Below are 12338 nucleotides of genomic sequence, written 5' to 3' on the forward strand. Positions count from 1 at the left end.
CCGCCCCGCGCCCCGCGCGCCGCCCGCTGGGGGAAGGTGGAGACGGGGAGGGGACAAACGCCTTCCTCCCGGCCCGCCAGGCCTTCTCAGCGCAGCCAGTGCAAAGCGGCCACCGCTCCCCAGCCGCGCGTCCAGCCCTGCAGCAGCTCGGGCACGCGAGCGCGCGGGACTCGGAGCCGCCTTAAGTCTCCCGGCTTCCTGCAAGAGCCTAGCTTGTACCCGGGAGGACTTCGGTGGCCGCGGACTGCAGCTCAGCGGCGGCTCCGCGGTGGATCGGGGCCAGTCCCGAGTCGCCCACGCGGCCTCCCTGCCCGCCCGGGACCCGCGCGGCGCTCGCCGGGCACGGTCCCCTCCCCCCAGGTGGGGGTGGGGCGCCGCCGGCCGCCCCGTTCCGCAGCTTTGTCATTGATCCCAAGGTGCTCGCCTCGCTGCCGACCTGGCTTCCAGACTGGCTCGGCGGGACTTTGAGTCCTCGCCTGCGTCCTGCCCCCCAAACTGACAGGTGCTCCCTACGAGTCGCCACGACTCATCGCCGCTCCCCCGCGTCCCCACCCCCTCTTTCCTCCCTCGCCTCCCCCCACCCCCGGCACTTCGGCACAGCTCAGGATTTGTTTAAACCTTGGGAAACTGGTTCAGGTCCAGGTTTTGCTTTGATCCTTTTCAAAAACTGGAGACACAGAAGAGGGCTCTAGGAAAAAGTTTTGGATGGGATTATGTGGAAACTACCCTGCGATTCTCCGCTGCCAGAGCCGGCCAGGCGCTTCCACCGCAGCGCAGCCTTCCCCAGGCTGGGCTGAGCCTCGGAGTCGCCTCTTCCCCAGTGCCCGCCGCGAGTGAGCCCTCGCCCCAGTCAGCCAAATGCTCCTCCTCGGCCTCCTCCTGCTGACATCTGCCCTGGCCGGCCAGAGAACCGGGACTCGGGCTGAGTCCAACCTGAGCAGCAAGTTGCAGCTCTCCAGCGACAAGGAGCAGAACGGTGAGTCTCGCCCCATCCTCCCCCTTCCCGCTTCTCTCTGTGCGTTCCGGTTGGCATTGTGCGGTGGCGTGTGGGGTCCTCCAGCCTTGGAGCGGATGGTCGCGTCTCTGGTGCTGCAGATGGAGTCCTGTGAGTCCGCGTGCACTTTAGGGGGGTGGCGGGGATTCCGGGAGTTTGCAACTTCCAAAACTGACCCGGCAGCCGAAGCGGGAGTGCCCCACAACTTCAGCTTGAAGAGGACGCTTGGGCAGTGGGAAGGATTGGAAAAGTCAGCTATAACCACATTACAGGGTGGCATATGGCCAGAGTTACAAGTAAAAGAGCACCTTTAAGAAGAAATAAAAAATGAATGAATCTTGGCAAGTTTGACTTTACGCAGGTATAGGAATAGGGTCGCCTGGTAGAATGAAGAGTTCAGGAAAGGTATCAGTGTCCTTAATTGAAACACTGTATATGGGAAGGCAGGCACCAATTAAGAAATAGGTGAGAATATGGAGGTCGAAAGGTTACTTGAACATTTTCAAGGGAATCAGTGATGGTTTTTCTCGTGTACTTTTTTTTTTCTTTCTTAAAAACTTGCCTTTGTGCCCTGAAGTCCTCACCTTTTGGTGGTGTGTTTTTTTGTGTGTGTTCGTGAATGACTATTTTGTGTGTGTTGGAAACGAGTTAATCCCGCATAGGAAATGAGAATTACTTTCAGCTTTCAAGTGTACCTGAAATGTTTAGAAAACTTTCAGATGCAAGTTCCCCTGGGCTGGGATTGCACAGAGCTGGAGAAAGGCTCCTTTCATAAGGCCAGGGAAGCTTCGGGTGTGTAATTTGCTTAGCCTCTGAACTCCATATGATTTACATCATTCCATTTCTAAACTCTTTTGCTCTTGATCTGCCATTATGAAGTAATTTTTGAGACTCTTTTGTAAATAGAAATTTTATACTGCACATGGAACCACAATGTTAATGTAGGCTGTCTGAAACTGGAATATTAAACACTCTGTTTACAAGTGGAGGTTCTTGCTGCTATTTGAAAAGAAATGTACATGTTTTTCTACTTTGTCATCTGTTTACAATGCAAGTTCACTAACCAGGTAAGAAGTCTGTGAGCGGCATTTGGAGAACGAGAATCAAGTGCAAGCATTGTTTAACTCATAGTGACATTTTCTATATATAGGGGATGCTTCAAGGCTCCACATCTGGATTTCCACTCTATAAAATGTTCATCTTAAAACAAAGCCCCAAAATACATAAGTACTCTTCATTATCCCTCACTGTGCCAGGATATGGTATCACATTTATTGTCGTGCTTGCTCCTTACCCCTAGCTAATGTGATGGCATGCGGCATCTGCAGGCTCTTGAACTACTGATCAAAGGGCAGTCTAGTGATCTGTCTATAATCATAGGACTTGAAGAGGGCTAAGGGGTCAAAGGAGCCACAACACCAGCTATACCAAGGCAGGAAGCAGCACCAACCAACCTTTGTCCTTTCTAATGCAAAATAAATGTCCAGTTCAAAATATCACTTCTTACTGGATCAGCTTCTCCAGGAGACCAGTGCACAGTACTCCTCTCTTCCTCTCTTCCCAGTCCCCCATGTCTTATTGCTGTGCCCCAGCATCTCCCAGACTCCTCTGTATGTGAGTGTGTACATGCCCTTGCTCTTTTCTTGCAGTCCTTTCTTGTGATCCATGTGCTATCACCACTTTGTAATGAGCCCTAGAGCTTTCAGCTGCCTGCAGCCACTGGGTAGCTTCACATCCTCAGGAGATGTGAGTTCAGTAAGCCAGGCCACACACATTCTGGTGCCATCTGAGGCTGGGCCATTCTCATTCCTAAGATGCACGATGCTAAAAATAGCCTCGTCGTTTCCTAATCTGTGGGCAGAGGATCTGGCTATGTTTAGCTCTTGGAGTGTTGGCAGCAGGAAGTAAGCAGAGAGCAGAGGAACTACTCACCTTATAGTTTCCAGCCTAACCAGAGGTAGGACTGGCCAGCGCTAGGGGGCAATATAGAGCTATTTTTCTGCACATGCTCAGGTTGAATTTTCCAGTTCGTGGGGGTTTCAGAATTTGAAGCTAACAGGTGGGTGTGGAAGAAGATCCCTCCGGAATGTGACCAGATTTCCTGGAATAAAAACTACTTCTTCCTTCTCTTTGGCTTTCAAAATTGCCACTTCCTTATTTGGGTTATTTTTCACCCTCCTATTGGGATGTGTTTGAGTTTTGACTGCCCCGTTGCTCTTTGTGTTGATGATTGTTCAATTCTGTAGATGTGAACCCTCCTAACAAATTCCACCTACAGAATGTCAGGGGCCCACTTGATGCACTGTGTGCAAAGGCCTTCCAAAGGCCAAATGCAGTGTCCAAATTGATCTTGTTTTGTGATAATAGGCACTTGGCTCTGTTTTCTTTTCTTTCTTTTTCTTTTTTTTTTCACAGTCCACGGAGGCTTTTTATTAATGTGTTTTACATCTCTAGAAAAAGAATCACAGGATTTTTCCTCCTGTATGTTTTCGTCTTGCTTCTTCATGGTCCATGATGCCAGCTGAGGTTGTCAGTACAATGAAACCAAACTGACTGGATGGGAGCAGATTGTTCTGCCATTTTTCTAGGTCTTTGAGTTGCACATCAAATCTAGGGCTTATCACTCCACACTTGTTCAACCTGCCTGTGAGGTTCACGACGATTTTCGCATCTCTGTGGTCGTCGATGATTTCAAGCTCACCAATGTAACCATGCTTCATCATCACAGTTAGAAACCTAATGATGACTTTGGAGCAGGCTGACGTGGAAAGATGGTGGAAAGAGCCTGGCTCTGTTTTCAAGGCCCCCTCCCCATAGTGCTGATATTCCTAGGCCTTATTAGTTTTAGTATTACTTTGATGTCATAAGTGGGAAAATGTCTGTTCCATATTTGAGCTAGATATACATACACACTTAGAGTGGAGCATGTGGGCATGACTGAAACTTAGGGATAGGCATCATTTGCCTGGTTACCAGTTACTTGTTTGTTTGTTTGTTTCTTATGGTAAGATTATTGCTCTTGTTATTTAAATGAAAAACACTTTTATCTATGCACCCCACACCCCGCACTGTTAGTAATGGAACCAGAACTCACACATGTGAGATAAGCCTTATACCACTGAACCTTATCCCCTGCCCTTCTTCATCCCTGAAGGCTTATTTCATACCTTGAAGGCTCCTGTATGACGCAAAGCTTTCTAGATTTTCCCTTGAGGAAATGAATTGAAAAATAACATTGACCTACTTGGAGGATTTCTGGCTGTTAAACTAGGTATGACATAAGTGTTTGGGATGAGAATGCCTACTGTGGGGTGTGGACGTTCTTCCTGAGTGCTTCTGAGTTGCAGCAGGTGAAACCACATATATGTTCAGAAACAACAAGAAGAAAGGCTTATTTTTTGCACTGAATAGAGCCCTCACAGAGAGCAATTACAAAGCTGTTGGGGGAGTGATGTTCCACCTATGTTGTGTCCGTGAATTTAATTGACCCATAATCTGAAATTGCTTCTTACTGTCCTCAATCTCCCTAACCACTTTGAGTTTCGACTTAAGAGTTTGCCTTTATTAGGGCTCACTTATGACCATCAGTTATTGCATATCCTCTTTCCTACGGGGTCCTCCATAGTTCTTGGGACAGCTTAGCTTCGGGAGAATGGTCCACTAGGAATGCTTTTGAGTTTTTGGTCCCCTTTTAGTGTTAGCTCTTCCTTCCTACGGCTGACACATGCCTGCACCTAATCAAACTGTGCCCACCTCTTACCCCTTTAGGCGTAGTCGGGAAGTTCTTTTGTGAACAAACTTTGCTGAGGCTTGAGAAAGGTGCCCAACAGTGCATGGGGTCTGAGTAAGAGCTAGAAGGATGTTCCTGCAAGGCAGCCCTTAAGTTTTAGTGCGTGACCTTTGTAACATTTATTTTTTTGTCATTTAGGGGCTTTAAAAAGAAACTTCCTCCTATGGTTTTGTTCTGTATGAGAGAGCTGAGGCAGCTGACTAAGGAAAGAACTCTTATGTAACGATGAGTCCTGCCCTTTCCTTCCAATAGGTGGGTTTCGAAAGTCCTGCACCAACAGTGGTAGTTTGTACTGAATCAAGTACACGTCACATTAGATTGAAAAGGTATGCAGAACGTGTAAAGGTCCTGCAGAAGCGCTGCAGATGGGCATGGGATTTGCTAATTCCTTGTGAACTGATGCTGGTATCAGAACTAAGCTGTCTCTCTAGTTGTAGCCTGAGTGGTATAGCTGTCTCACTCAGCTAAGCCTTAGCAGTGTCTGGTCAGATTAGCCCTCCTGGCCTCTCACCTGTCTTATGCCCACTTCTACCTTTGTGCTTGTAGCTTCTGTACTGGTAAGATTCTCAACTCTATAAACTTCCGTGTCTTTTATTTGAAAACCCTGAGGATAATCTATGTTAATTTATATAAAGCACCCGCAAATCAAGCATTTCTAAGACCACTAAAGTGGTCCCCATAGGCTTTGTGCTGTGTCAAAATACCATGTCATAATCAAAGTTCCTTCACTGGATTATTCTCGTTTTAATATTTTGGATCATTTATTTGAAACTATTATCTGTGACCAAAATATCTCTGTACTATTCATGAAGTTGCTAATTCAGTTTTAAAAATTCTGTGCTGGGTATATGTCTCCACTTCTGGCTTCACTTGCTGTGAGTAAGAAATTACCCTTTCCTTTCTCCTATGAGTCTATCTAGAGGTTGATTTCCAATTGCTGTGCCATAGTACTTATGCTATACTGTTAAAATGGGGGAAATGTTTGTAGTGGGTCCACTCTTCCACCAGCACAAAGGGAGCAGCCATTCAAAGCTTCCTGGTACAGCCCCAAGCCTGAGAAAACCTTCTTCAACCTGAATCTCAGAACTGATTGGTTAGTGTTCTTATCCTCCCAACAGCAAAGCTTTCTGACACTGTGGACAACTTAGCTCAGATTTCAGGTAAACTCACTGGAGGGACCTGGAGTGAAGAAGGGGTTGGCTTCTTTTGGCTACACCTCACCTCCTTGCAGCTTCCTGTCATGGATACTAGACGTACCTTCCCTCAGGACAGGTTTTGCTGACCCTTCAGTCCAAACTATCCAGCCTTCCTGTATCATCAAGGATAATTAGCTACATAGAACTTTCCATGTTTTGTTATATTCCTCTTGTTTCTTGATTCTTTTTTCTCTTCTTTTAATTGGTGGTCTGTTCTTCTTAGCTCTTACTATGGAGACTGAGTCCTTTGAGAACATGGGCCTAGTCTGACTTGTCCTCTGTAGGAGCAATAGCCCCTGGATCAGGGTGTAGCAAATGCTGTGTTCCCACTCAATATCTGTGAAATATTATGGATGTGAGACGCTTTTTTATAGCAAGACAGTGGTATCTACTTTAGAATCAGGCCCTCTTTAAAGATATAGTCCACAGTGTTTGGTCCTTTTCATAGGAAGATAAACTTTGGAATGGTAGGACAGATAAGAATACTACTTGACAATTTTGGTGAACATACCAAATTCCCAAGTGTGTGGGTACCAAATAATGGGCAGGTTTCCTAGGTATGATGTGATGTTGGCTACTCTCTTAAAAGTGTTGTTTGCTTGTATACATGTGTTTTCTGAGGATGGGGATTTGATGCTGACTAAGACCGTTGGGAATGGTAAGTAGATGAGAAACCTACAAAATCGAGATGACTTTAATTTTGTGCTTTGACTCATATACAGCTTGTACCTTAAGATGCAAGGTGGTGTTGGCACATGCCTTTAATCCCAGCACTTGGGAGGCAGAGCCAGGTGGAGCTCTGTGAGTTCGAGGCCAGCTTGGTCTACAGAGTGAGATCCAGGACAGGCACCAAAACTACACAGAAAAACCCTGTCTTGAAAAACAAAACAAAGAAAACAACAACAAAAAGATGCTAGAAATCAGCAACTATGCTGATGATGTTTGACCTGGGAAGATCCTAGGATCCACTGATAAGAAAACTGGGTGAGGCATTAAAGAGAAGACATCCCTTGTAAAGGCATGAGATAGCATATCAGTAGTCAATTGCTAATATGATATAATTTTCCTTATATTAGAACCAAATAAGCCAATGGCATTATGTTGTCAGAATGAGACAGTTTTTGAAGCATTTTTTTAAAATGTAAGACGCTTTTGTGCTTTGCTTGTCTAAGAGATAAAACACTATCTACATGAACATTAAAGCAAACAACTTCATAATGGGCACTTTCAATTCATAGATCAGTTTGTCTGGCTAATGCACACTGTGATAATTCCATAGTATAAACATGGAACAATCTGGCAAATGACTACAAAGACTGCCTTTAGAATTCTTACCATTCAGTTTCATAAAACATGGGACAGTTTGACAAATGACTACAAAGACTGCCTTTAGAATTCTTACCATTCAGTTTCATAGCTGCACAGCAAACAGGTCAACTGCTTGATGAGTTATTTTAATTGATATTTCAGTTCAACAGTGGACAGTGATGAAATGGATGGTTGACATTTGCAACGTTGCTTCTAAAAGGGAGTTGTATGTATTTTTAAGTGTCAATCTTGTATATAGAAAGATTTTTTTTTTTACTAAATGTTTCCTAGAAATAGATGAATAATCATGTGGTGGATGAGAAAAAGCACAGTGTGTTATTCTATTGAAGATTTCATGAGGGAAGTCTGATTTTACGTATGTTACATGGTTAGTCCCATTCAGAAGTTCATTGTTTTTGTTTTTAACAAAGCCAAGAACATCAGAAAATAAACTCTCCACAATAGAACAATTAATTGCCTAAAATAGGATAGGTTTAGTTTATTAGAAGCTTGTTTGTTGAAATGATTAAATCTGAGCACAAATGATCTGAAACTGTAAGCTAAGTCCTTAAGTGTGATTTTTTTTTTTTTTTGTACGTTCTAAGCTCATGTCTCCTACACTGATGGCATTGCACTCTCTTTCCATTGTATCTCTAAACCTCATAGATGTTACTCTGGTCTGTTGGAGGTGGCATTGCCTCCTTTGGGACATTAGTCTTGGTTGTCACCCCAATTGTCTTTCTAAGGCTAGTTTTTTGCTTTTGCTTTATTCCTGTTCTGTGGGTAATTCCTCTAACTTTCAAACGATGATGCTTTGGTACTTGGCTTTATCCCTTTCCAATTGAGTTGAGTCATTTCCCAGTGAGATGAGGTGTGTTGCTGAACACCTCCTGAGGAATATTGTGTTCCCTTGAAGGAAGCCAACCTCCCAATTCCAAAAGTCACACTATTTTAAGTTCAAGGACACATGTTTCCATTACTACAGTGTCCATTGTGCACTGATAAGACAAGAAGGGCCACCAGGAAAACATAGAACCCACAGTATAGGGATGATTCTTGGAGGCTCCCTATGAGTCTCTCATTTTGAAAGCTTTATGAGTTCTTAGGTGTGCCTGTCAGGGAGCATATTCATACTCCTTGTTTGCATAAAGCACACAGTTCACCTGTGAGCATCCCATGAGGCATTCAGATAAACAAGCAGCTTAGTAGAGTTCCCACAGCTGGTGAAATATTCTGCTTAAGTCTGCCTCCAAGACAGGCCTTGTAGTCATGTGCCTAGTCTTTATGAAACAGATCTTGAATGCTTTATTAGGACATTGCTTTCAATCAGCAAATACAATGAGCATGTGCTCTATGCCTAGTTCTGCCCTAGATGCTGGGGTTCTGCTGGGTACATGAAGAAGAACTTGCTATTCCCACCCTCCTCCTCTTCCCCCTCCTCTTCCATTTTAAACATCTGGTCTTATTTTGTAGTTCACACTGGTCTTGATAGCACTATTGTAGTTGGGGCTGTTTTTATAACTCACCATTCTCCTGCTTCATCTTTCTGAGTACTAGGGCAATTACTGCCCTTGAAAATCTGCTACAGAAGTTGGCAGAACCATCTTTTACCTCACGTGCTATCAGCTCTGTGTCAACAATAACCACAAGGATGAAAAGGACTGACCACACTTGAATAGTTTCTGAGTCTGGATGGCTGATTTTGCCTAAATAGCAGGTTCAAGGAGAAATGCTTCTTTAAGGCTAAGCTGATTTGATTCGAAATGAGTGTTTAAGATAAAGAGAAACATTCTACAGAAGGGAACAGCCTGAACCAAACAACAGAGGCAAGAACAGTCTAGACTCTAGAGCAAAAGCAGGAAAAGTGGAAAGATGTCCTGAGCTGGCGGATTTGAAGTCTTGGGGCTCTTTTCAGTGTCCGCTTTCTGCAGCGTGGTCATCGACACAATGAAAGACAAAATTGTCTTCATGTTTACAATTCATCTCAAAAACACCATTTCTTAGGTATTTTCTAAACAGGCATGCAGAGAAAGAGTTCTGCTTTGGTGCCCATGGTTAATTACTTGTTGCTTGAGCCTTTCTTTTCTTTCGGTAGTTAGGCATATTCTGAATTGGCCAGATGAGCAAACTGCATAATCTCTGTACCAGTTCCCAAGCCCTACCCATGTTCACACTCTTCTGTTATGCCTCCTTTACATAAACAAAGAGCTATTTTCACACTTCATTCATGAAAGAGATGGCATGCAGAAGGAGGCTGGGGGAGGGTTCCAGAGGTTGACAAGAGGCAGCTTCTGTTACAAGGCATTAGTGTAATGAAGCTATTACTTAAACATGGACGACAACAGCTTTAACATTTTTAAGGGAAGACTAATTCAAGTATAGTAGGTTATTAATCCTTATGAGATGCCTTTGCTGAGAAACTGCATCAGTTCTCTGTTGAGGTTACCTCTGGCCTCTGTATATATAACAACGCCTACAGTATCTTAAGGTAGTGAAGGACCAGAAATGACTCAATTATGGTGAGTATGCCGTGCAGATGTGTTGCCATTATTTGAGGCTATACTCTTCCAACTCCAGGAAAACCTTGTTCCTAGGTGGATGCTATTTTAAGCATTTCAGTATTTGTAAGATTGAGCTAGGCCTCTGGCTTAAGAATGCCCAGCTGCCCACTGTACCTGTCCTTAGTTCACAAAACAGATGAGAAACCATCAGCAGAAGTTACATTTTCATGACACTTATGTTGTTTCTGGCAGTTCTTTTTTTCTGGCTATTTAGAAGGACATCTGTTTTTTAAACAGTCATATCATTTATCTTTTCTCTCTACTGAGGGATAAATCACAGCTTATATCCCATATTGCCACACATATTCATAGCTAGAGTAATTCAAAATGTAAATTGGGAGGCATTAAAATGCTATAATTTCCCTTTCAATGGCAGCAGAGTGTGTTTATAATCAGTGCATTTGCTTGAGATGTGAGCAAGATGTGAACAGATGAGATGAAAGAAATATTCAACTTTTCATTCTCTCTCTCTCTCTCTCTCTCTCTCTCTCTCTCTCTCTCTCTCTCTCTCTCCCTTTCTTTTTCAAACAGCATCTTTCTACACAGCCCTGGCTGTCCTGCAACTCACTATGTAGTCCAGGCTAGCCTCAAACTCACAAAGCTCTGTCTGCCTCTGCCTCCCAAGTGCTGGGATTAAAGGTGTGTGTGCAACCATGCCTAGCCAGAAATTTCAATTTTCTTATTGGTGGGTGTTTTCTTGGTCAGTTTGGGAAACCGGGACAATTCAAAGTGTTTTGTCCTATTTTAAACCTAGACATGATTATGCAGACAGAGGTTCACATCATTTAAGAACTTAGGAGACACCTTAAATCAATAGTAATGCTTGGTAAAGTGTGACCTGCCATCAGATCACTGGAGAACAGACTTAGCATGTATAAGGCTCCAGTTTCCATCAATAACAATAAAAATAGATTCACTAATAAATTTGATCTGAATATATTATTGCAATTTTTAAACGGGCTAAAAAGTTTAAAATTTGATATATCTGAAAAGCATGGATCTGTACATACAGTCAAAGGGAGGCATCCTGGGGGCCAAGCTGGGTGTATTGATGATGATGATGATGATAATAATAATAATAATAGCTAATTAAGTTGGATGCAACAGTGTCTCAAACTATGCATGCCATTGAGTGTGCTATTGCTGGCATTCTATAAGCACATGGGGAGCCTCATAGTACCAAGACCACATGTCACAGCACAGAGATATTTCATAGCCTTTGATGCAATTTTCTATCCATTAGAGACATAGATGATGATTACAACAGAATCTTGCACTGTGTTGCTCATTGTGGTTAAAACTGTCTTAATTATTTGCACATGAAACAACCATCTAAGAATAGCATAGCTTTGCAGGTTGAGATCTGGCCAGGATATTGAAAGGCTCCTCTAGGAACTTAATTGGTGACACTAAACCATTAAAGAGTAACTTTCATTTTTTTTTTTTTGAGGACATTTGCAGACTAGAGCTTTAAAGGCACGATTAAGCACATGGAATAAGGAATCAAATAATCTCTCTGCTTCTTAAAAAAAGAGTTTGTCTTTCCTGGTGGAAATTCATTTTTAATCTGTACCGATAACTTTTAATAGGCATCAGTTGGGCACCCCATTAAGCTAACTGCTTTAAAATGATTTCCTTCTAGAGCCTGCATTTATATCTTAGGAAACCAATTAGCTTGACTGGATTTCCCATTTCCTTTGCAGTGTTCCTCTGCAGCCTGTTCAGAATGGTTAGCCTGCCAAAGCAAAACCCTCAGAGGTGCAGACCTTCGGGAAGAAGTGCAAATGCCACACTCTGCATTGGAAAAAACGGGGAAAATGAGCCTCCTATGCTCTATCTGCCGAACATTTAAAACTGCATAAAGCACAGGAAATACTTTTGGCATGGGGGAATGTGTGGCTGTTTCCAAACTACAAACACTGTTCTGCAAAGTTCCCCGGTAGTGGTGAATTATATGAGACCATGTCCATCTAAGTAAGGCTTGTTTAACTAGCCTGTGGTTCTGGGGCTCATTCAAACACTCTTAAACAAAATAAAGGGAATGGATGTAATAACTTCTTTATGGAAAGTCCATAAAAAGCTAGAGGGCCGTGTAAACAAATTGGGTCATTTACTAGATGTTTAAGTGATAGATTTGCAGTCCAAATTTAGGGCTGCATGTGATGTTTTATAGGGTCATGCCTATATTCCTACTTGAGAGTAAGGGGATAAATTTGGCTGTTTGTGTGTTTGTTTTTGTCTAGCACGTGAAATCCCATCATTGCTATTTTATTGTATAGTTTGAAAATACCTAAGATGTAGTCCATATATATTTGTCTTTTGTCTGTCCATTCCACTTTATATGAAAAGTTGAATTGGCCTACTTTTTGGTCGCACTGGGTTCTATTAAAGGAAAATATGATGATTGAAATTGAAATTTTCCTTCTAGGCTCAGACATGTCGAAACTAATTGTAAAATAATTGTTCTGGCTCACAAGAGGAGACCTTCA

General features: G+C 43.2%; 1 protein-coding gene across 1 annotated transcript in view; it reads left to right on the forward strand.

Moving 5' to 3' along the window:
- Positions 1-427: 427 nt before the first annotated feature.
- Pdgfc (platelet derived growth factor C) overlaps positions 428-12338 on the forward strand; it is a 166019-nt gene continuing 154108 nt past the window's right edge. Inside the window, exon 1 of the mRNA XM_016003806.3 lies at positions 428-976. Coding sequence (XP_015859292.1) covers positions 859-976 — 118 coding nt within the window. The 5' untranslated portion in view covers positions 428-858. The remainder of the gene's footprint in view (positions 977-12338) is intronic.

This window comes from Peromyscus maniculatus, chromosome 6 (genome assembly GCF_049852395.1).
Source record: "Peromyscus maniculatus bairdii isolate BWxNUB_F1_BW_parent chromosome 6, HU_Pman_BW_mat_3.1, whole genome shotgun sequence".
Lineage (NCBI taxonomy): Eukaryota > Metazoa > Chordata > Mammalia > Rodentia > Cricetidae > Peromyscus > Peromyscus maniculatus.